This window comes from Netta rufina (genome assembly GCF_964035555.1).
Source record: "Netta rufina genome assembly, chromosome: 9".
Taxonomy (NCBI): Eukaryota; Metazoa; Chordata; class Aves; order Anseriformes; family Anatidae; genus Netta; species Netta rufina.
This window is the reverse complement of record NC_140132.1, coordinates 4,982,362-5,006,957: the sequence shown is the minus strand read 5'-3', so window position 1 is coordinate 5,006,957 and position 24,596 is coordinate 4,982,362. Positions and strand designations below refer to the sequence as shown.

At 38.3% G+C, this 24,596-nt stretch overlaps 1 protein-coding gene across 2 annotated transcripts in view; it reads right to left on the bottom strand.

The window, feature by feature from the left end:
- Nucleotides 1–24,596, bottom strand: part of DOCK10 (dedicator of cytokinesis 10) — a gene marked incomplete at its 5' end in the record, with an annotated part of 150,264 nt that overhangs the window by 46,096 nt on the left and 79,572 nt on the right. For both annotated transcript variants that reach the window (XM_084291885.1, XM_084291886.1), the window contains 16 exons: nt 1,222–1,314; nt 1,827–1,913; nt 2,568–2,689; nt 2,840–2,963; nt 4,571–4,663; nt 5,365–5,430; nt 6,047–6,234; nt 9,737–9,816; nt 11,089–11,211; nt 16,604–16,686; nt 17,395–17,517; nt 18,229–18,450; nt 20,022–20,177; nt 20,969–21,052; nt 22,398–22,483; nt 24,120–24,303. In XM_084291885.1, coding sequence (XP_084148011.1) covers nt 1,222–1,314; nt 1,827–1,913; nt 2,568–2,689; nt 2,840–2,963; nt 4,571–4,663; nt 5,365–5,430; nt 6,047–6,234; nt 9,737–9,816; nt 11,089–11,211; nt 16,604–16,686; nt 17,395–17,517; nt 18,229–18,450; nt 20,022–20,177; nt 20,969–21,052; nt 22,398–22,483; nt 24,120–24,303 — 1,914 coding nt within the window. The remainder of the gene's footprint in view (nt 1–1,221; nt 1,315–1,826; nt 1,914–2,567; nt 2,690–2,839; nt 2,964–4,570; nt 4,664–5,364; nt 5,431–6,046; nt 6,235–9,736; nt 9,817–11,088; nt 11,212–16,603; nt 16,687–17,394; nt 17,518–18,228; nt 18,451–20,021; nt 20,178–20,968; nt 21,053–22,397; nt 22,484–24,119; nt 24,304–24,596) is intronic.

Here is a 24,596-nt window from a genome sequence, read left to right as displayed (position 1 = left end):
TGGATTCCCAAACTTTGTCAAATATGCTCAACAGCTTCGCAAAAATTTACAATTAAGGCTTTCATTCAGTAGATGTATCCCCTATAAATAGCCCTGATGCTTTGATTTCTGAAAACATTCCTTAATCATCTTGTTAAATCAACCAGCACTAACTGGCAGTGTTAAATACCCCATCAGGTCTACCTGCACCCATCAACCAAATTAGTAGTCACCTGTAAGGCCTTGCCCAGAGAACTGGGGCCATAATTTATCGGAATGTATCATTTGCTTATTAAAGCAAAATTCACAAGCATCTTTATAAAATCTGCTGAAGGTATGTGGAAACAGGAAAACATAGTGACAAAGGAAAGGGGAAAAGCACATACATGAAGGTAACATCTAAATCCCCAAACAGCTATTAGATTTCACACACTGCTACAAGGAAAAATAATAAATACAAGTCATGTACTAAGTTACAGAGCTAATAGTGCAAAATTAAAGTCACGGTCACCCTAGTCTTCTTGCTTCTCCTTCTCTTAAAGTTCAATAAGCAGACTGCAAAGTGCTAACTGAATTTTGCCATTCATGAGTAAAGTGTCATGGCCTTTCGTTTACCTGCTGCTCTTCTATGCTGCTTGCTTTGCCCCTGCTTTCTCAGTTTTTGACCTCGATTGAATACAGATGCATTTAATGCTATTCTTGCTTATTCATTTCAACTTTGCAGAAAGGGTTTGCTCTTACTGTTTTCAGAACTTGGCAGGCAACTAGTACCCTTGATTTGTACATGCAAAGTACCAAAAACAGCCCCTTTGAATAGCAACCAGTTATTTTTGAGTGAAAATCTGGAGACAAGTAGGAGGTGATCACATTGTACATCTAGGGCAACAGAGGACTAACAGGAACACTGCAGCTCAACAGGCCATGCTCATTTTTTGGACAGTCCTCAAGAAACAGCGCAGCGTTTCACTGCCCTTTAATGGGAACTGAGGCTTGACATAGGCTGGATTATCCAGAGTGGAATTGAGGCAGATGAAGCTGTGCTCTAAATGAGAGAGGGGATGGGAAACATCTCTGTGACCAGTATTACATCTGTCACACCAAGGAAGTCTAACTGGAGTTGTCACGGACCCATTGTCTCCTGGCAAGTATATGCCACTCTTAGAATTGTGCGGTGATGGATCAGTTGAGAGAAAGCCCTAATTACAATTTTATAGCACAACTATGTGCTGCAGATTACTTTACCTTACAAGAATTGATAAAGTTTGAGGTAGGAGGCTGAGAGAAATCCTTTTCCCTTTCTTGGCACTGATGGAAAAAGTTATTCAGGTATGGATCCTGTATGGATAAACAAATGTTCACGTTAACATATTATAGAAAGTCTTGGAATTCAAATCCATAAATTGGTTATAACAATCTCCTGTGACATAAGACATGGAAAGACAGATCAATTTACCTAGCCCAGTCCATTGGCCATTGTATATAGCCTAATATATACCCAAATATTTCTAGGTTCTTTGACCAAACTTTTTTTCCTGTATTGCGAGCAATTAGTCTCTTCCTCACAACCTAGGGATTTCAATGGCCAGATACTTTTTCCCCCAGTGCTCGCAATTTATTTTCTTGCTGTTTAAACTGACATTCCATGATTTTTATTTTGGCATAATATTAAGTAACTTATACTTTTCCTTAAAACATGTATTCCATCATTGTAATTTTGCCATTCTATATTTAAGTAACCTCTAAATGTTAAAGAAACATATTCGTACAAGATTTGAGAGAAAGCAACTTTCAGACTTCGACACTTTTTGCTTGTAAGCAGGTAACAGATAAGAGGAAATTCAGCTTACCTGAGTATTTACTGTCGATACAACAAAAGTAGACACTTTGAAAAGTGGCTTCCCACTATCTACCCATTTTACATCACAGCTGATCTGCTATAAAAACAAAACAAAATATATTTTTCCTACTTATTCAAGTCTGCACCACTTTTTTACTGCGTAGCTTTGCACAGGGTTTGTGTGTGAACTGTGCTAGCTATTGTGCTTTCACAAACAGAGAACTATGCCACACAAACCAACTTTTCAGTGTGAGACCATGAACATTATCATTTAAGGGACCAGGTCACTGTCCTACCCTATTCTCTTGACAATGTTAAAACAAACACATAGAGGCACAAATAACCCTAACAGGATGGGATCAGTGGAAAAAAGTGGTATCATACAACAATGGTGGAGAATGAATCATGATTGTGGGTCATGTTAACTGGATAATGAATGTCTTGTGGCCTGAGTTTCTGCAGAGTTCTTACTGATCGCTCTCTCAAGTTTTGGAGACGTTAGGTATAATACTGTAGAAGACACAGTTATAAAATGCCCTTTTCCCATATATACTCCTGAGTCAACATCATATGGCTCACAGCCCAGTGTTACAGATGTTCATTTATATTCTTGATACTATTAACATGAACTTTCTAAAATAGATGCCCTGTTACCATTTACACTTTCAGATAAGTAAAAATGTAAATCCGATCCCATGTAAAATACAAGTGCTCCGTGACATTTGAACAACATAAAAGTACGAATTAATACCTTGCCACTTGTAGGTTCTTGAAGGCTTAAGTAATTGGGAGGCAGACTGCTTGCTACTGGCACGTTGTGTTCCTGGGAAGCTAGCTGGGCATCTTTCAACAAAGGAAGCCATGCGTATCCCACTGTGCACAAGAACAAATCAATATGGCACATTGGAAAACAAGTTCCTCAAGTTCAAAGGAAGACAATAACATCCAGCCAGAAATTCTGAAATCCTTATTCGATTGTACATTATTTATATTTATTATTAAAAGTAATTCTGCTACAGGTACCTGGTGTTTCCAGAGCCTCTTTCTTTTTGGCATTAGCTTTTGCATTTATGTCACAGGTGACATGATAAAATGAAAACAGAATGTGGTGTTTCTTATGGAGTTGAGTGGGAAGTTCAATTTTCACCTGAAATGTAAAATGTTACACCTCACTTTAGTTTAAATATCGATTAAACCAGGCATCAGAGATGGTCTAAATGAGTGACATCTCTCTACATAGAGGTCTAAGTACAGCCTGACTTTACCGGCAAATATTTGTGTGGTGCTGTTGCTACCTTGGTAATAGATGTTCTCTTAAGGAAGTTGCTGAAGATGATTATCTCTCATTTTTACTTAACCAGCTTCTTTCCTCTCTTTCTTGTGAATGAATATTTGCATTTATGATGAAAAAGCAGATGATGAAAAAGCACAGAATTAAGAAGTCATAGACCCTGCTTACAAGTGATTAGCAGACATAAATAGCCATCACTGTTCTCTTATTTTCAGGACAATCAAACTCAAAACTAAAACAAAATCTCTTATTTTATTCAGGATCATTTCATAGCTGACATGAAAATCAACTTCTATTTAGGATTTCTGGTCAGTCTTAAATCTCATATCATGTCATCCACAAATCCCTATAGATTTGGGCTGAGGTATTATTAACCTATTGGAATAAATATACAAAGCAATCAAAACATGTTACCATAGGAACTAATGAAAAAGACACTTTGCCCTTCTGAACTGCGATAATGCTTATCCATGCTGATCCTATGCTTAAAGTAAGGCTTAGAAATTGTTAGTAAATGCTTCCAGTGTTAAATCAGCTTATGGGTAAGAATCTAATACCATAAATATAGATATGAAATGGACATGCAGACAGGGAGATTAAGACAACTTTTTGGATAACATTCTACATCATTTTCAAAACTGCACTTGCTGTTTTCCTGACTAATACTACGAACACTTAGGACTAAGTTGCACTTTTATCTGCTGATTTTTCTCTTGATATTTTATCAAAGAAAATTTTCATTTTTTGAAGTTTTTCCAAAATCAAGTAGTTTGGAAAATGCTGGTTAACTACTAGTTTTGTTTGCCAGCATTATCACTAGCCAGAACCATAGTAGAAAATCTAGAAGAGACTCATGGCATTAGCAAGCCATCAAACACACTGGTCAGTGAAAGGGTGAAGTTGAGTTCACTTGCAGAAAGCCTAGGAAATCAGTTGGTGTTGGTGAAATGTAAAAATGCATGGTGGAAAGATGTTCATCTAGCATTTGGCAAAGGCCAATGTACAAACTCTATTCTAGAGCTGCAACCTCCAAATCATGAGCTAAGCTATTTGCTGCAGCCTCTGCACATCACTGTATATTCTGTTCAGATCACTGAATCAACAAAAATGTCCCAATACAAATCTTGTATTTGTGAGAGGGGTTTGTCCTGATGCCTCCGCCCTTCATCATGGTGTTTACTGTTTCCACTAAATTCAGAGATACATCTAGGTCCTTAAGGTCATCCAGACGTGCATTTTAAAGAGCTACACTGTTTCTAATTAATTCTACAGCATCTTAACTGTACTCAGAACATCTTAGAAGAGGAAAGACTCACTGAGTTGATATAAAAAAAAAAGAGTGAGAATGCATGTAGATCTACCATCCAGGTACACAAAAACACGTAACAAGCATTCTTTACATTTTTTTTTGTCTCATTGGCAAACATGTGATATTGTCAGACATTTAAAAAAAGCAGACTGACCTCATCATAGAAATCAGGATTCTGGGAATGATGTAGCACAGCGGTGTAGGCTGCCGTTGTAAATAATGGTCCGCCTGGCTTCCCATAAATGCACTGATAAAAGTAACATACTTTAATTACATTGTCAGATTTTGCTGATGATAATAGTCCTGGTATATCTAATATGCATGTGCATTGAAAACAATATCATGAAAGATTGATAATTACTTAAATATTCAAAGAAATATTTAAAGTGCTTACAAATTATTTTTATACACATTTCCAGGAAAAGTCCATTGATCCAGGAAAATTACCCTGAATTTACTAAGCAATGCATTCTTTAGGCTTCTTTCTTGCTGTTACTGACTTTGTAGTTTTCTGCAAAAAGCTTTACAAAAGCTATTTCATCTTTATCCAATTCAATATACAATGTAATGCCTTTACTGATTTCTCAGTGTTGCAAAAGCTACAACTGTTAACAATTCCCTTGCTGGCACAGTCTAGTACAGAGGCTCTTGAATATTGAGTGATGACAGCTTTATTGGTGGGGAAACTACACAACAACAATAATACGTGATAGTCCATGGTCAGTAGCAGTTAAGAGTTATGTTTAAGTTCTAATTTTCTGCCTCGTTTTTTTTTTTTTTTATGAAGCATCCTAAGCTCAGCAAGAAATCTGGGGTAAATGGTGAATTTTAGACCACTCTTGCCCTAAGTTGCACTGTAAAAATGGTAAGTTTAATTGTTATAGGTTAGTACAGTCTCCATTCCTGGGTTTTATAAGTAATGTCAGAAACACTGTTCTTATGTCTCACCTTCAGTGGCTTTGCTCCTTCTTCATCAGAGCTTTTAAATTCAATGCACACTGTTATATTCCGTGCCTGAAAAATAGGAATATATTAACGTTCAGATGAGAATTAGGATAGCCATAAAAATACAGGCCAAATATGAGTAGCTTACTCTTTTCAAAATCTAGAAGAAGCGTAAATTTGAAACATCTTCTTGCCACTGTGCTATTGCTAGAAATACTATTTCAATCAAGAAGTGGCTAAACACTAGCCAGGCCTCAAACCAACAGTGTAGAAGTAGATTATAGAGCGACCATCACTTACCTGCATTTTGTCTTTAATCTTCACTTAGCATACAAATGCAATCAGTACTCCAATTTCATTTAAGCAAAACATTTTTTTCCAGAATCATTTCATCTGCATCAAGATTGTGAAAAAGCTATTCCCATGTTCTCTCTTTGATCTGGGGGTAGGACCTATATGATCTTTAAGGTCCCTTCCCACCCAAGCCATTCTATGATGCACTGATAAAACTTAAAATTAATCCACATGTTATTTCATTAAAATTGTACCAATGTTTTATGACTGCAAAAACTACAAAAAAAAAAGTGCTTTGCATTGCCATTTTCCTCTCCTTCATTCCAATGAGACAGCTCGTGTAATACATATCTACTCAATGCTGGCCTGAATTGATCATCATATACTGTACCTTGCTGAAGTATTTTTGGCTGTCATACTTAAGGTGTTTTGGATATATGTATATTTGGTTCTTGTATACTCTGTAAGGCCGAGAATATTTTGTTGATTCCTGCACAAATTCCTCAACTTCCACGGTAGGTTGATGTTCCTTTATGTCATTAAACGGCTTGATTGGAATAAAGGATGAAGTTACACAGTCTTCAAAAGAAAAGAAAAGAAAAGAAAAGAAAAGAAAAGAAAAGCATCACTTATTAAGTTTCTTTACACACAAACTTAAGTCACATACTTAGTCTTACTACTAAGAATACAACACAATGAGATGGAGCAGATCAAACCCTGCTGTAAACTGCATTCACATAAATCTGGAATTACAATCCACCATCCTCAAATGGTTTATCTCACTGAAATTAAACAGTACAACACTAAAAAACTTTTGACATACACAGTAATTGAAGATGCTTGACAGCATAACAGCACCACTGGCACGCTCAGTTTCAACTAAGTAACTTATGAATATGTGATACTGTTTTTAATTAATTTTACTGCCCAATATCTCATTTAATCTTTCCTATCATCTAATGACATAGTAAACCAAATGAAGAAACAAGTATTGCAGAACTAGATTGAATACATGGTTCAGTTGGGATGACTGAAACCAGATCAAGAAACAGAAGGTGAAAACAAACATTATCACCCAGACAGCAGTCACAGCCAAAGATCACAGATTCTCTGTATGTCTGTACCATTAAATTAGAGAGACATTTCATCAAAATTCTTTCCTTGAACCCTACAGTAACACACTGGAAAAAAAAAATAAAAAAACATGTTGGGAGGAAGTTGAAAGAAGATGGTTATTTCTCATATACGATATTTTCCATTTTACTTCCTTCAAAACTAACACAAGAAGAAATTGCTGGTTTCAGGATTGCACAGGTCTTCGGGAGACCAAAGAGGCAAGGGGAGAAGTGTCTCTGTTCCAGCTATAGCAGGCTGGTTTGTTTTGTTTCAAACAGACATGGAAAACTTTCTTCCCAGCCCACTGCCCACTGAAACACACACCTGCCCAATTCACTGGTACACCCAGCCAACAGACACAGCTCCTGAATTCAAATGGGAAGATCCATGAAAACTTCTGTTTTTCCCAAACAAAATTAGCAGCAGTGAAAGGGAACTGCTAAATTAAATCACTTGCACTCATCAGCCAAAAGGGACCACTGATGGCTGTAAAGAACCCTTGGGAATGCTTATTCTCCCTAGCTCCAGCAACAGGGCACAGCAAGTGATCTCACAAACTCCTCTGTTGGTCAGTGGGGACACATGAACTTCTGAGTGTTTGCTCTTCCGCTATGAAGTTTCCCAGTACCTGGGGACTGCTCACTGGCCTTGGCCTACACAAAAATAAGATCAAAGGCTAAACAGCTTCCCACTGTCTGGACAAGGCTCAGGCAACATATCTGAAAAGAAAAGGATGTGTTATGTCTTCATTTTTAGCCAACTGCCCCTCAAATTAGATTTATAAGCATTCTGACTGTGTCTGGTTTTGAACATCATTAGCCTTGACTCTCATTAGAGAAATCCTGGGGCTGACACAAGGATTAGCATGCACATCTAAGGCCTGTTTGCAGAAATCTTGCTGCGTGCTCAATACACCGCGCTTCTCGTAGCCCATGGAAAATTTGCGGGGAAATAGAAATAACGTTGAACCGAACACAAAAAGGGATGATATAGCAACCAGGAAGCTTTTCAATACCAGCAGCTCAGATGCACTCTACAGGCCATCTCTGCTCTCTTCAGAAGAGACAGCAACAACAGCAAGAAACCGCCTGGAGAAAAGCAAGCCTTACGGAGTCAGTTGTGAAGGTCAGGTCTCTGTGCCTCACATTTCACAGACATTTATGCAGAGGCAACAGCCCAGTTTGCTTCCAGCCACGTTGGCTCTTGGCTGCAAGGCCACCTGCACTTCCCCGTGATTGCCCTGCACATGAATGGAGCCTCCCAGCTCTGGGTTTTAATGTGTGCTTTGGGTGAGGGGCAAAGCAGGGGACATGGCTGCTGCCCTGCTGCCAGCTCCAGAGCTTGGACAACAAGCAGGGACCAGGCAGCACAGGTGAAAGCTTCAGAAATCTGTTTTCTCTCTTTCCCTTTGCTAGACATACACATTTTTTTTTTTACCCTCTCATGGAGCAGCAAAGCTAATAGTTGTCTATCAGCTTAAACACTGTCAGACATCATCTCCTGGTTCCTGGTATACCCCCATCTATAGCTCTTTGTAGCTATAGCAAATGAAGTCTTATAAAAGCAAGGATCTACTGCAGTTGTCTAATGCAAATTGATGGTAATGTGAAGCAGAGCAGTGTCGGTCCCCAGAGACACAATCATACAGCAGCGTCTCAAGAAGATCTGCAGCCAACTTCCTTTTCCTTAACTCTTCTTGGCAAAAAAAGATTTTAGCACTAGCTAAGCAAGACTTTATTTTCAGTGGGAAGGGGGTGTTACAACAGAACTGCTTACTGCTGTTACAGGGGCTTCCTTCAGAGCTGACTGAAATCAAGAAGAGTTTTCACAGAGGTTTTAAAACATCCTACAGCATGTAACTTTTCTCTTACAGTTTTAAAATTATTTTACAGCCTAACTCAGAGTAAGACAAAATCTTGTGGTGCCAAAGAAATCTGTAGGCTGTTACTGTTCAGAGTGAGGGAATTTTCACTGACTTTCCACACTTACTGGGCACCTTAGCAGCAAATACCTTCTAAAACCAGACCTTCACTTGGCCTCAGTGCACCGAGCCACATAAAAATAAAAGGACCAAGCTGTTTTGGACCCTTTTGCCTTTTTTTTTTTTTTTTTGCCCCTACTCTTATCAATTTCTTTAAATTCCAAACATAAAAATATCTTTTGAAATGTTAGTGAAACTATTTTTTATATCTAATACCATACGAAGATGGTATAAAATATGTGATGATCACACATTTTAACATAAACTAATATAACTGCACAGAACATATTTTATCTACATCCCTGAAGAATCATCTCCATTTTGATCCTGAGCACTTGCTCTGCTTGTTTCTGAGCTAAACAAGAGGGCCTACGAATGTATCGACATCAGAATAAAAGTGACTGTTAAACTTAATTAACTCAGATAGTTCTGAGCTTTTTGCAGTTGTAGGTCACAGAACTGTAGCTGTTGAAATAAAAAATTTAAAAAGAATTCAATTAGGAGTACCCACACTAGTGTTTGTTGTATTGATGCCAGAATTGCCTCTGAGTGAAGCCCTCCATCTGCTCTGCATTCCTGAAACCTGCTGGTACTCACTTGCTGATTCCCAGAAGATATGTGCATCACAGTCCACATCAACATTGCCAGGCTCTTAACCTCTGGCTACAGAAGCCCAGTCAGGTCTTTGGCCTAATCCCTCAGAGACCAAAAAGTGGTCCCTGCACTTTCATCACATGTGGAGGCAACATGTTGTGCTCTGTACTGTATGTTTGGGCAGTTGCAGGAGGAAAAGAAAGGTGCAATTAAATGAAAAAAAGAGTTCAGGAACGTTCCCTTCCCAAACAAATGTATATGTTTTTCTGCACAACGATGGACAATTCTACCAGAATGTCTCTCATTTGTGTCTCATTACAACAGGCTATTAGAAAACCTATGACAATTTCTTATTTAATAATAATGATTAATTATATAGTGGAATCATACTTGGATGTTCCAAAGGAACACAATCAACTGCGATCTCCAAACTGCCAGGTATGGTCTGTATTTTGCTAATCTTCTCTGCTCTGCAATGACAGAAATGGAAACATTTTAGAAAATTAGAAGAGGGGAGATAAGACCCAAAACAGAAATTAAGCTGAAATGAAAACCAAACCCTGACTTAAGACATAAATCCTTATCATACAACTATTAGCAGTTAGACTCAAAACAAATGCAACATCAGGGAAGAAATGTCTTTTTTTTTTTTTATTGGCCTCATTCTTTCTCATGCCTTCTCTTTGAGGCAATGTCACACTTATAAAAGAGGAAGAAACTGATAAAGTAATGATGAACCTTACAAGAATTAACTTACCCACTTTATCTTTCTACAATCTGAATCAAATGTTCTTTAAAAGGACTTGTGTGACCACTGAGACAAAAGGAACTCACAGCATCATGGCTTCTGCAAGTGCCATGCTGAAAAGGGATCAAGACACACTCCTTGTGCCCAAGCAACTTGAGACATGCCAGAACTAAATTGCTTTTATCTAGGAGATGTTTCAGACAGACAAAACCAGCAGGGGCAGCTCTTATTACATCATGAATGTCCATGAAGTTTATTGACTAGTAACAGTAATAGAAGAGATTAAAGGACTGATCCAATCCCTGTAATACTTTAATCTTTTTATGATCTGATTTCATATAAATGGAATTGGAAAAAAATAATTATATTAATTTATTTCTAGGTGCTTTTGGTGTAGAAGGCACAGGAAGAAATTCAAGGTTTAATTCTCATGTCACTCATCTGGTAAAAACAAAGTCTTTGCTCTAGAGTTAATCTGATTTACACCTGTACGAAAGAACATTCAGCCAAACAGCTATTCACTAATTTACACGCTGTCAAGCATTTGGAGAAGTTTTTTCCTTCCAGTGTTCACTCTGCAGTTTGTCATGGAGACTCAAACAAACAAAAGCAAGAGTTAGAGAAACCATTAAAGAAAGCTTTTTCATTTTGCCCCCCGACCCCCCCTTTTTTTTTTTTTAAAAAAAAAAAAAAAAAAAGAGAGTGTTCTCTTGTTGGCTACTTTACCTGCATTTCCCCTGATAGAAGCTAATTTAAGAAACCACTATCTTTAGGTTATAATACAATTCATTAACGTGCCAAATGACTTTCCAGTTTTCCTGGAATTTCTAACCTAAAGCAGTCTTTGGCAGATGTTGGACTAATGTGAAAAACACTAATTTAATATGGCTACTTTGGCACTGTACTAAATGATGAAAAGAGCTGTGAAAATTATTCTGTGCAGCTTTTTAAGGCTTTTATACCTTCTCAAACCAAATTAAAATCTGTTCCTTACCTTCTGTATTCTGCTATTAGCTTAATCAAATCTTCCATGGAAATCTTATTACTTTCTTGCCTGAATAAAGGTGAGAATCGCGAGTCTCTGTCGACATTTCCCTGATTATCTCTGAACACTGGTCTATAAAGAAAGAAAAACAGTATGTTTATAAACACTCACCCATATACATTTGAACATTTGAAATTGTCATGTAATGTTTTAATAATGATATGACCTGAACTCTTCCACAAATTCCTGGGATGCCTGCAGAGTTTCACATAAGAAAGCGCTTCTGAGCTGTGTATTTGTAGATGCACAGAGTTTCAGCTTATTTGCATGCACAGCCCCAGTCCTGCAAAGACTTAAGACTGTGCAAAGACTTAAGATCTTACACTATGCAAACAGTCCCCACTCACCTTAGGTGTAGCAGAACTGCTGACAGCTCAGAGTTTCAGCATTTTAATGCTAGTAAAGACCATCATTAAGTTCAGCACCCACCCATCCCATTCTCCTCTTTTTTTTTTTTTTCTGTAGCTCTCAGTTGACAAAGCTCAAGTATACAGAACCTATCTAGAACCCACTCGCTACCTCACCCCCTACTGATAATTTTAAATAATACAAATTTTAGCAAGACATCAAATCCCAACCATTAGATCTCATCATGTAAAGAAGTGTATGGTTTTACAGAACCAGTGTAGAGACCTCTAATGACTTTTCCTATGCATTAACTCTGTTCTGTGTCCTCCAGAAGCATGATACCAACACACTGCAGCTTAACTTTCCTTCACAAAACTAGTTCGTGGAGCATCAACTACATTTTTGGTGAACCAGCTACAAAGTGACAAATGAGATGGAAAAAAAAGGATATCCATTTATATCTGGGAACAATAAGTATCAGCTGCTGTGTGCACAGAAAAACGTGCTCAGATATTTCCATCCCTGCTCATTGACACTTGCAGGATTTAATTAAGACATTCCAGTGCCCTTTGTATAGTCCCAAGGGTCACATGCACACTGACTGGACTGGATAATGTAACAGCTATCCAAATTAATGAACCTTGGATTCAACTGTTGTATGCAAAAACATTGCTTAACAAAAGTAAAATGTTCTTGATGCTAAGTGCAGCTCTATGAATCATTTGGCCAATCTTTCTTCTTTAATTTACTTCTCTGTTCCACTGCCAATGAGAAGAGGAATTGATGCCAGCACAAATTGTTGCCAGACGCAAAATAATAGAGTAAACTTTTGGAAGAGGATCCCAAGGATGAGTATAAATGCACCATGTCCTAAATTAATTAACTGAGAGAAACACTATTGTTTCATTTCTGTGTAACTAGAGAATAATCAGCCCTCTTCTATCAGACTTTTGCCTCCAAGAATTACAGGGAATAAGGTCCACACCAGTATGCACCGACAAAAATCTTAAGTTATTAGGGAGAAAACGGACCCAATTTCTGGCAGCCACCATTTGTTTCACAAAGCCTATTAAACTGCTGTTGGAGAAGATAAAAAAGACAGGACTTAATAATTATTACAACATTGGTGACATTATTATATTTTTTGGGCTCAGCATTGCTTCCTTCCTCTCCAAACAGAGTGGACCAAACCATTCAGTAAGCGGTTTTGGCCATGGCACTGGGCTCTGCGTGGGGATTGCTGAGCAAACCCAGCCTCTTCAGGATCCCATGAACTAAATCCAGTCCAGGCTAACCACTGCTCAGCATGTGGGGGCATGGAGGCATTTACCAAAACAGGGCTGAGGAAGTTCACAGTGCCAAAAGAACCAAGTCTGTGCTGGAAGTAGCTTACTCCAAGAGCTCTTGCTTCTACAGGTGCAATTTAGACACCCACTAAAAAGAAGCTAACTCCTACGAACAGGTATGCTTTGTGCCTTCAGGGAAGAGTTAGATTGCTTTCTGCTAGCAAAACTATACAGTATCTCCATGCTCCTGGCCTCACTAAAGCTGAAGAATTGTCAGAGCAGCAAGTATTCTGTGTTTTACACCTGCAGTTAAGTAACCACACTGTCATGTATCACTAGATCCTTTTAGGTTGCTGGGCACTGATGGAGCAAGAGAGCTCCTTCACACAGTGCACAGACTGAAGGCATTGTAGGGTAACAACTGTCAAGTAAAACCAAAGGAAACATAATAAAACATTTCAATAGTCCAGAAGTCCAATACTTATCTAATGTATTAATGATTCCTTACTGCCTGCTATTTATTTATTAGGTGGACTTCCGTAAGAAAAAATTCACAGAACTAAAATCCTGAAGAAATTTGAAAAATTAATTCATGGGAAAAGTATGTATGGGTTTGCATTAAAGAAAATGAGATTCTTATTCAGTATTTTAAATGTTTCTATGATTCCACTGTTGTGATATAGTTAGCCGATAGTCCACAATTACAATTCTTTAAATGCAGAAAACCTACACGGTGCTCATCATTTAACACCGAAACATATTTTTAGTAGTAGCTAACAATCTGTGGAAAAATTGCTCACCCTCAGGGTTAGGGAAGCGGTGTGAGGTTTGTAGTTGCTGTAAAGGAGCACAGCCTCACTAACTTCAGTGATGCCAACCTGCACCAGCTGAGAACCTAACCAGCAGCTGTGCACACCACTGAAGGATCCAAACACTAGGCTCTAAAACACGTTTATGAGGGTGGGGAAGGTTTGAAGAGAAAGCAGAGTGTAAAAGCTAATCTCTGTGAATGAAGTTTCCCCACGTCTACAATATGTAGATCAGGCACATATTTGCAAACTTTGGCAGTTCTGGCAGGAATATGAGAAGGGAAGATGGATTTGACACCCTGTAATTCTGACATATAATGTAATTATACCTGAGAGCATACAGACACCGAAGCACACCAGCACCAGCAAGAAATCAGGGAGGAACCCTGAGTCATCCTCCTGAACAATGCTAACAAACTGAATGCCACAAAAGATAATTAGGATTGTCAGTCACTTGCACAATACTCAACTGCCAGATTTTGGCTTGCTAAATGTATACGTAAAAATCACATTGTGACCATCTGCTATTGCTTTAAAGAGGAAAATTTCCACAGAAAAACAGGAGTGTGGCTAATGCCAGAATGAACTAACTGGAAAACACATTTCCAAACCCACGGTTTTGCTATTTATCATAGCCAAACCATTTTTTCCCTGTAGTATGATAGCATCCTGTGGAAATTTCTTTTTTCAAGCTATGAAAATAGAAATAGATTTTATAGGGCCAAATTATACTTGGATTTTACCAGAGTCCTGAGTAATGTTAATACATAAACAGATATATACGATGGCTGAATTTGACCCAATGGACTAAATAAGTTCCTTGTGCAACTCCACTGGTACCAGCAAATTCACACACTTGGTGGACAACGATTTTTAAATTATGTTATCTCACCACCATGCTATGATTAATCATGAAAAGGCTTAAGAGCTGATAAGTACACCTGAGTATATTTTCTGTGGTTAATTCTACAGAGAGAAGGAAAGCTTTTTAATGTCAAGGGCAGTGAAGCACTGCATTGGGATGCCATTCAGAAATCCTGCCTGCTGGAGCTGAGGGATGTCCACAGATCCCTGGTACATCCTCTGCTCACGTGCATGCCCCCTGCCCAATGCACACACAGTAAGTCTGAAAAATGTTGAATTGTTGCGCATTTGCTAGCACCAGTAACATGTATTCCCATTTCTATTTGGGAAATCACAGCCAGAAATATTGGTTAGACAAACATATGATGTAAAGATCTTTTCAATCTTGTTTTCTGAGGAAAATAACAGACTAACAGTGGAAGGCTGAGGAATACTCAGGCTCCCAGGTATCCAATACCCACCGTATTGAGGCATGCACACACACAAATAATGACTGAGTTAGAGGACATATCGTTAATGGCACAGCAACCACCAACAGTCAGCAAGGACAGAGTTAATAAAAAAGCCTCGAGTCTGATGCCCAGCCTGTACCCCTTGCCGTCACACCATCCATTACATGCTAAAAGTAGCCCTGTCAAACCAAGAGACACCCATCAATATAATTTTGAACAGTCCTTTGGCTACACAGAACCAGTAAATATTAATGAACATCCCTGAGTTTGCTATGACAGATCAAAACACATTATCTGGCTTTCCCCTGAGCATGCACATATTTTTCCTGTTCCTACTGGATATTGACAGAAATTTATGTCAATAAAAATAAATGACTCTTCAAGCAGCCATACCTTGGTGTGTGCTTTCTCCTTTGCCATCTAGACATCATGTTCTAAAACATAAGCTTTCACCTACACGTTTAGGGGCAGACCAAGCACTTCTGGTGCTCCATACTTCCACACCAGGAGAAGACAGCTCTCCCTAACGGGCACAGGCAATGCCACAGCATCACATTTTCACCAACACTCTTTTCCTTCTTCCCTCCTACAGTTTCAGGTAGCCCTCCAGAAGGCCTGCCACTGTCAGAACAGATGCCACAGAAGAGGGGGAATGCTTGCAACTTGGCAATGGACAGCTTTCCTTTTTACAGGGGACATAACCTATTTCTTACTCTGTGCATGACAGAAAGAAGAGAGAGCTGTCACAGGGACACACAGGGGGGCTTGGGCAGAGATCTGTTACCACAGGGTTGCAGCAAGCTGAGGCAATGACAGAAGACTGTAAAGGAAAAGACAGAGAGGAGGAAAGAGAAAAAAAAATACATGCAAATCTGAAGGGATAATGAAAGGAAGAAAGCCATATATGATTAGGGGAGTTGACTTAATTGAAGGTGACCAAGAAGCATGTGAAAAAAAATGAGGATGAGACCAGCAAGTGGCATTGAACAAACTGTACAGTGACCCATGGGAAAGGAAACAAATTATCCAGGAGAACTGAGGGAGAATGAAAACCAAACACTGCCACTGCAGTTACCAGCAATAAAACCCGACTGACCTTCCAAACAAGAAAGTAACAGGCCTCTATTACCTAGTAGCCTCTAAAAATGCAAGAGGACCTAAAGCATTCTCATTACCACAATAAAGGTGCTGTTTTGGGGGCACCATTAACCTCCAGATTCTTGGTTAGATTTTTCTGAAATACAACAAGCATCATTACTAGAACAGAGCTTCTGACTTGCGCATCTGTATTTTAGGCGGTCACTACGTCTTTGCCTCAGACCGTAATTACCTTTGTAGGAAATTATTGTGAAAACTCTGATTTTGAAATCTTTTTTTGGTAATTTTTAGCACCAAATCACCAGTGCAGCTCATGATAAGTTGATATTCTGTCAATCACCTCTGCTACTCTCTGGCAACTTTACTACTTACCTATGGAAAAGATTCCACCACAGTGGCATTTAATGAGAATGTAACTGACATTCATCTGTGTGAAAAACAGGGCAATGGAATAACAAAATTGCAGGATCTTTTGGGGTCCTGCACTACATAGTAAGTTGTGCTTAGCTTGAGGCAGAAAAAGTGGAAAAGAAAAAAAGGAAAAGCATCCAAAAGCAGAATAAGCTAAAAGATACTTCTACAGATTATAAGAAGAATTAACACATACCTCACTGACCAGGCAAATGGCATGCGGTATTTCCCCAGCTTGCTGCAGAACTGCTTATTTGATTTTAACACTTTCTGTGCACACTAAAAAAAAAAAAAAAAAAAAAAGGAAGAAAATATTAACTATTTCACCTAGTAATATCTATAGTAATATCTACAATGCAGCACAGAGTATTTCCAAGTTCCACTCTCCTGAAGGGGCTGTATTGGCCCTAAAATAATTTAGCTTGATACTGTCCATGACAGAAAGTTCTGGGATGGACAGGAAAGGCATCACAGAACTGCTAACAAATTAAACTCCATCAGCATCCCTTCAGTCAGAACTATATTAATTACAATTTTTATTCCAGTTTGCAGGAATATACCCAATACAAATGCACTGCCTGTTCTCAGAGAAACACAGACAGGTGCCTACCCCAGTTACGCTAGTATACAAAAAGCACTAGCTTATAATTTCTAAAAGATTACTGAAACAGAATTTCACTTTGCTGGGACATAATTTGCAAAGAAATGCACCATGAATTGATTTTTATGCTGCAGTCAAAATGGTATTTTTTCCATTCTGTGTAACTGGGTGAGAACATCTGTCATACTGTATTGGTTACTGCACGTAAGGATTTTATCTTACCAAAGTTAATGAAGTTTGGACATTTTTTTTTTCTTAGGGGTGGGCCTCATGTGAGTATGCCCTGTTCAGCAACCACAAACCGATGAGATTTACAAGCAGAATTTGCAATGTCTTCAGCTTCCAATACGCTGACAAAGAAGGAACTCGTGTTCCTGTAACATTACCTTAAAAGAATCAGGATTCTTAATGTAAGGTTCAGCACTGCTGGCAATGTTTCCTGTGAGCACCTTCTCTATTTTTGCTACTAATACAATCTCAGAGTGAGGATTACTTATGGAGAAAAGAGCCTATGAATAGAAAAGAGAGCAGTTAAAAGGTACATAGTGATACTGGAGAAATTAAATACTACCGGTGCTCTTTGCTGATGGAAATGCTATCAAAACAAATTCAGAAAAAAATTACAGAGGATGCATCTCTACACTCCCAAGACATCCAGATGGAAACTAAAATTTTCCTGTTAGTACTGCAGTAAGCTTGTGCATACAAAGCATCTTGCAAAGATTCTGACTCTAGACAAGAAACATACGACCATGTTAGCATCACCTAACCTAACTGTTCCTCTGGTACAATGCTTAAACACTGGTCTAAATCAGCCACACCTCAGGGGAGTGACTGAGAAGAAAAAATGTAATGTAAAGGGAATGGAGGGGGATGGGGTTTATAGTACCAGCAAGAATGTGGGAGTGCTTTGATATTAATACAGAGGATAAATGAGACTAAGTTACAATTTTTTTGGGCTGATTTAGGAGATGTCAGAGAAAGAACCCAAAGAATGCAGGAAACATGGGTGGTTTCTCTAAATGACAGACACTAATTTTTTTGAGTTTTGATTGTAAATATTGTGTAGTTATACAAGCACCACTGATACACACACACACACACACAAATATATTGAAAACATAAACCACCCCTAGTAGAGAAATTCTCTGATGAAAATGAGTACTACTACTGAACTATGATGCGAGTCACTAAGTCACGCAAGTCAACACATGGAATACCTGTTTTGGATACTTCAGCCATTCTTCTGGGAACCCCTTGACTTTTGGTTCTTCGATCTCATTTGAATCTATATTTTCAACAGTGCCATTTTCTAATGAAAATGAATAACCTGAAATCATCTGTCTAACAAGAGTGTGGTTCATATCCACATGAAAATCAGCAGAGATCTTCCTGCCGTCCCTGACGTCATACAGTGCCACACTCACAAAGAAAGGCTCTACCTGGAAAAAACAACAACACCAGAAATAAAACATGGTACTAACTGAGAGTGAGAGGGTAAACTCCATCTTTTATTAGGCCCACACAGCTAGAAAAAAAGAAATCAAAGACTGTTTACCAATTATTGGATTAATTGAAACCCCCCTCCCCTCCCTTTGGCAACAATTCTTCCAACTTCCAAGTGCTTTTAAAAGTAGTCTGTTGACACTGAGCCAGAACGAATGGCAGCTAACACAGAAACTTGCAGAAAAAGAACACAAATGTATCTGTCACAGACAACAACTACAGTAAGGAAGGGAACCCAGAGAAACTTCATAGAATTATTTCAATGTAGAATTGCAATCATTAAAAATGGAGTGATAGTGAGGGTGGGCTTTCCAGGGATCATAAGAAATGTGACACAAAAATGATGACAAATGTAAGGAGATGAAAAATGTTTACTGGTAGAAACACAAACGTGTGGGTGTATTATTCAGTGGGAAACACATGTTCCATTTTGCTAGGAATCCAAGAGCGTTCAAATAGCTCTGACAGTACCCACTTGTTCTATCCCATAGTAACAAGGAATTAAATCCTATGACTGCAAATAACCTCTACAGAGCCCTCACAGTTCTGATGAAACACATCAGTCAGGATAAGAATGACCAACTTGTGATGACAATTTCTGAGCTGTCTGGAAATCAGAATCTTAAAATTCTGGAGATAATGAACAATGCATCAGCAGGTACAATATTCTACGCTTTTGCAGACTCTGTAACGAATTATTGCATGCCCTTAGTGCAGTTATCATGACTTCATTTAAACAGCTATTCCAGTCTGCCAAAAAAGTATTGATTACATCATGCTGAATATGCACTCATTGTAGAGGTCATCTGCAAATGAAAATAAGTAAATAAAAAAATAAAAATCAATGCCTCATATGTAATGCATGGAAGTTGAGTTGCCAGGACACTAATTTCTCAGAACTTTCCTGCTTTAAGGCAGAACTAACTAATGGAACTAGTTATGGATTGACAGCTACAACTTGCTTTTCCCTACCCTTTTTTTCTTTAAGTAAAAATAAGAAAAAAATTCTGTTTTGTCCTTTTTTTATTATTATTTATTTATTTATTTTTTAAACAGATGAAGCATCCAGTCCTTTCTGTTTTGCCATCTCATCAGTAATTTCATCTGACTGGTCACCAGTCTCTCTGAAGAGCATCAACAACAAAAAAATGCACAATCTACCAGCAACTGATATTCAGTTGCCTCCTTACAGTACCGGCAGCTTAAACTTGTTATAGCAATTGTTAAGGATCGTCAAGGGTCTTAACATTTTTAATTCCACATTCAACTGTAGCTAAAAGTCTGCAATCTAAATCAGCTTCAAGATGTTGACTGTAAGGTTCCCTCAGCTTCATCACTCATTCCAAAGAGATGGGCAGAGGGGGAGGAGTGAATACAGTAATGTGAGCATATTAGTTTTCCTTTTATATCCTTTTACCAGAAGTAATATGTGCACAGCAAGTCTTTCTAGAGTGGTGATGAGGGTGTTGGGGTGGGGGAGGAGGAAGAAAAAACAAGCAAAGCTTACATTGGTTGCAGGGTCATTTTCATTTTCAGTAACACAGGCCTGGAGATTCAAACTGAGGGACTTGCAAGTTATGAGGATCCTCTTTGCAGGTTTTTCTTCAAATGGCTTGATTGATGAATTGGTCCCTGGAAACTCCTTTTTCTGAGGATTCAGCAACTGAAATAAGTTGGGTGATTAGTTATATATGGAAAAAGCATGATAATCCAGAACTATGCAAACTTTTTTGAGGCGTATATTATTGCTACAGTTGATTTGACCAAAGATTCGGAAGAATTTTCAACTAAAATTTCCCATTAAATCACCAACAAATGTACATTCAATGCAAGTAGTAACATTCCTTGAATCATGAATTCTAATACTGAATGATAAGCAAACTGAGGATAAGAAAAGAAAAGCAAACTACACTTCTTCCTACATTTACAGCTGAACTTTTCATGTACATAGAGTTTTATACCTTCAATTGTACCTCCCACTGCTTTTTGCAACCATTCACATTTCATAGTTAAATTCAGTGCAATAAATAACAATGAAAGCACTGTTCTTACAACATTCCCCATACAAGAAAAGGTTCTGTTCTTGTAATATTTTCAGTCTGTTTTAATGATTCAAATTAGAGCTAGATTGGACAAGATGACCTCCAAAAGTCCCTTCCAACTGCAACCATTTTGTGTGCAGATATGGGCAGAGTCTGTACATAAACCTCTGCAGAGCAGAGACAGCACCTTTTTTTCCCCACTCATTTTGAAGCTGCAAACAAATGTCGCTTCCACTATTCTTTTACATCCAAGACTCCTGTGTATACAAGTGAGATCGGCACAGGGTGGAAGTCTCAGGCATACTCAGCTGCTTGCTGAATTCACAGCCACTCTGGTGGCTTCACTAACCCAGTTAAATCAGCACCTGTATTTAAAAACTTTTAAGAACTTGAAAAAAATCTTTTCACTCACTGCTATATCAGGATCCAAGGAGAAAAGATTTAGTCGCTCTGTATTTCGTGAGGCTTTCACTGTTTCTTCTGTTTCTGTGATGTACTGTTGTGACAGATAATAAATTAATTTTCTGCACAAGAACAGAAATCCATAGAGTTGTTAAATCTCTAAATGAATGATTAATGTCTCACTCATAACACTCTTCATTTCTGCAGTAGTTATCCCAAAGCACCTTCAAACATTCTTTGAAGATTATATGCTTGTGAAGCAGGATTTTCAGTCCATGATATAATTTGAAGGAACTCAAAATAGGAGCAATTATGAAGTTCATATATGTTACCACAGAATCCACTGTGAAAGATGTCAGAATAGTGGCTCAAGATGTACACAAGATGTACGTGCCATCGACTAGGGATCACAGATTACTGATGCAGACTGCCATATAGAGCAAGGGGGAAGAACAGAAATTAACCATATAAAGAGCACTATGAGCGTAGTACAACTTGCAGACCGTCTATTTTAGCCTTGAGAGCCACCAGTGGTGAGATCGAGCAGTTGTCGGTTTGATGTATCTGCATTAACTAAACCATTTCCAGTAAAGAAAACATCTATCTACAGACAAGATCAGATACCGCTGCTGTCTTTACTCGTGAACTCAATTACATTTTATCTTTGATGTTGTTGCAGTTTTAATTGTGTGACAACAAATATGAATACAACCTAACGTGAAGTGTAGACCAAATTCCGTTCCCATTTGCATACAGAGTTTTTGGTTCATATCTCTGGGGTTTACATCCTCAGAGAGGATTTTGCTGTGTATATAGACAGTATACTGTCGCTACTGCTACAGCGGGTAGCTGCCCAACAGATTACAAACAGATCACGTGTTCCTTTAAGAAAAGCAGTGACATTTCCAACCTAGCTTTTCATCAAGAAATTTCTTAGCACCTTCTACAATTATCTCATCCACATGAAGTAGTTTATGAGTTCTGGAGGACAAAATACCTCCCCTGATACTACATGTATCTTTCAATGAAATTAGTGAAGGTTATGAGCAGTTGACAGCTCATTTCCTTGAAGTGCTGCAAGTCACACAGGAAATCTTGGATCTCTGATGGCCAAAGTCTGCTGAAATACAGGTTAAAAAGTAAATATTTCACATATAACTGCAGGCATAAGACCCTTACTGACTTCACAGGTATAAATCAAACCCCTCTAGTGAGTATCTACTTTTTCTTACACCCAGTGGAGATTTCTTCATTTATACAAAGCCATCAACTTTTCTAAAAGAAAATTATTCCCACCATTTATCATGACTCTAACACTCAAAACGGGCAATATGGTATTTTTAAGCCTTTCAAAATATTATTGATCATCTATTAGTACGCATTTTGACCTAGGTAGCACTTTCCAATCTGCTTGTAAAGAAAAACATAACATCCATTACTTTTGCAAAGTCTGGGTGCAAGGCGTTCTCTGAAGAGTCGGTCTCGTCTTGAGAGCAATCATCATTCACCGAAGCTTCTGCAGGGTCTTGAAAAAGCGGGGTGGGGGAAGAAAAAAAGCACATTTTTTTTTTTTAATTAAACTTGCACTGGGTTTTTAAAATTTATTGCCAACCTACTATTGCTTTTTCTTCTCTTTAGTACCATCAGGCTATCAAATGAAAGGGATAGTAAAGTAACCTCTGTTCTCAACCTCATCCCCCACTGGTGTTTGCTACAACAGTCTGTATTTAAGCAAGATACCTGACTCTACTTAGTGAAGTGTCTGGCACATCCATCCATGACAAATATTTGTGCCCACAATAGAAACACCTTCCTTTGCTCTCCCAGTCCCTCCTGATGCAACACAGAGAATTTATGCCAGCCCAGAGATTTTGGGCACCTGGTGAACAGAGTTTTCAGTGTAGTCAGTGAGGCAGATAGGACCCACTCTTTGGGAAGAGAAGTGTTGTAGTCTGGACTCCACAAGCTGAAAATCTATGTATCCAGAGAAGAACACTACACAGCAAACCTTTTATTTGGCTCTTGCACTCTCTCACTGGGGATCACTCTGCTTTCAGTAGGTAATTCAGCCCAATGTGAAGTAAGTCATTACAGCCATTTAGGACTCTTCTGCCAAGAAAGCATCGTGCCTTTTGACAAGTTAACTCCATAGCACATTCCTGTTGCTTGTTATCAGGGCTTTTACCAGTAAAGACTTCTGTTTTCTGTTACCCTTATGTCTTTGACCTCTTATGCACATTTTTCTTTCTGTTTCATTAATATCCCTTATGGGTGGGATTTTCAAAAGTACTTCTCTGATTCTGATGTGCAAGTTGTTTGTGCTTCCAAATCATAAGAACATCTTTGGCTATATGAAGAGTATCCTGTCCCTCCAAAATTAGAATTTATTATAAGCATCAGGGTAAAGACTTCAATTAGCCATGAACTTCCCCAAGATTCGGATGCATGTGGGTTCAAAGCTTAGATTCAATTCATAGTATGAGCAGTTCAAATCTGTGTTAAGGTTTCAAGCGCTTTCAGTCTTAGAATTTTAGTTGGGGTTCATCCAAACCGAACATGGATTTATTACGTGAAAGGATGAGTTACTGCCTCATAAAGAGTACAGTATAACCGAGCATCTAATTCTTTCTTCCACAGTGAAAGGGTATTCATATGCAAACTCACAAAAGCAAGAAATGAAAAGTCAATAAGCTTCCAAGGAAAGAGCAATATACCACAGCCGGGATTTTTTTTTTTTTTTAATTATCATTAACTCCAGATGTTTAAAGAAAACAAAATGCTGGAAAAAGAACTTCTCCAGGGCAGAAAACTCTTTAAAACTTTCAGACTCCCAAGACAGTAAAACATAAAGTATCAGCAAGATCATTGACAGGGAAGAGTATTCTTGAAAAAGAGCTCTATAAGCAAAGCAGAGCCATGTTGTTCCCGCTGACTTTATGGGGAGCAGCTTACCTCCCTCCCACAGCCTTTTTAAAATGATCTGTGGGTAGTTAGCTGACATTGTTCAGGGATTGCCAAAAGACTGGTGCTTCTTCATCAGAAATCAATAGGTACAGAATCCATTAGAGACTAAGGCAGTTAAAATGGTTCAATAGTGATATCTAAAGGTTCTTTTCTTTTGCATTTGATTTAAAAAACAATGCAAGATTATTCACTCTTACCAAGTTTCAGATCAGTGAGGTCTGCACTTTTCCTCTCCTGAATGGTCCCCTCTGGATTTATTTGCAGGATTTTGTTGAGAGTGAAAATCCAGTCATCCATATCCTGCTCGTTTTCAGCTGCCAGCACAAAGTATGTGAGGTCATTCATTTTCAGCTCAAAGGCGTGTTTCCGAAGCCTGTTATTCTATTGGAACAAAAGGAAAAGAAAAATAAACACCGTAAGTATAAAAAGGTACCAAAAAAGAGGTATCCATAAGATGGACTTCTATACAACTGTGCTTCAATAAATAAATAAATAAAGCAAAATTAACTGGATTTAAAGAAAATTCAAGTACTGTGATATTAACAAACATTTACATCAATTTAGTTTTAGTCTGTGTATCTAAAACCCACTTAGTAGGGAGTACCTTCTAAATGGAATAGGAAGAGACCTCTGAAAGGACAGCATTGCTATGTGACTCAAAGTCACCTACACAA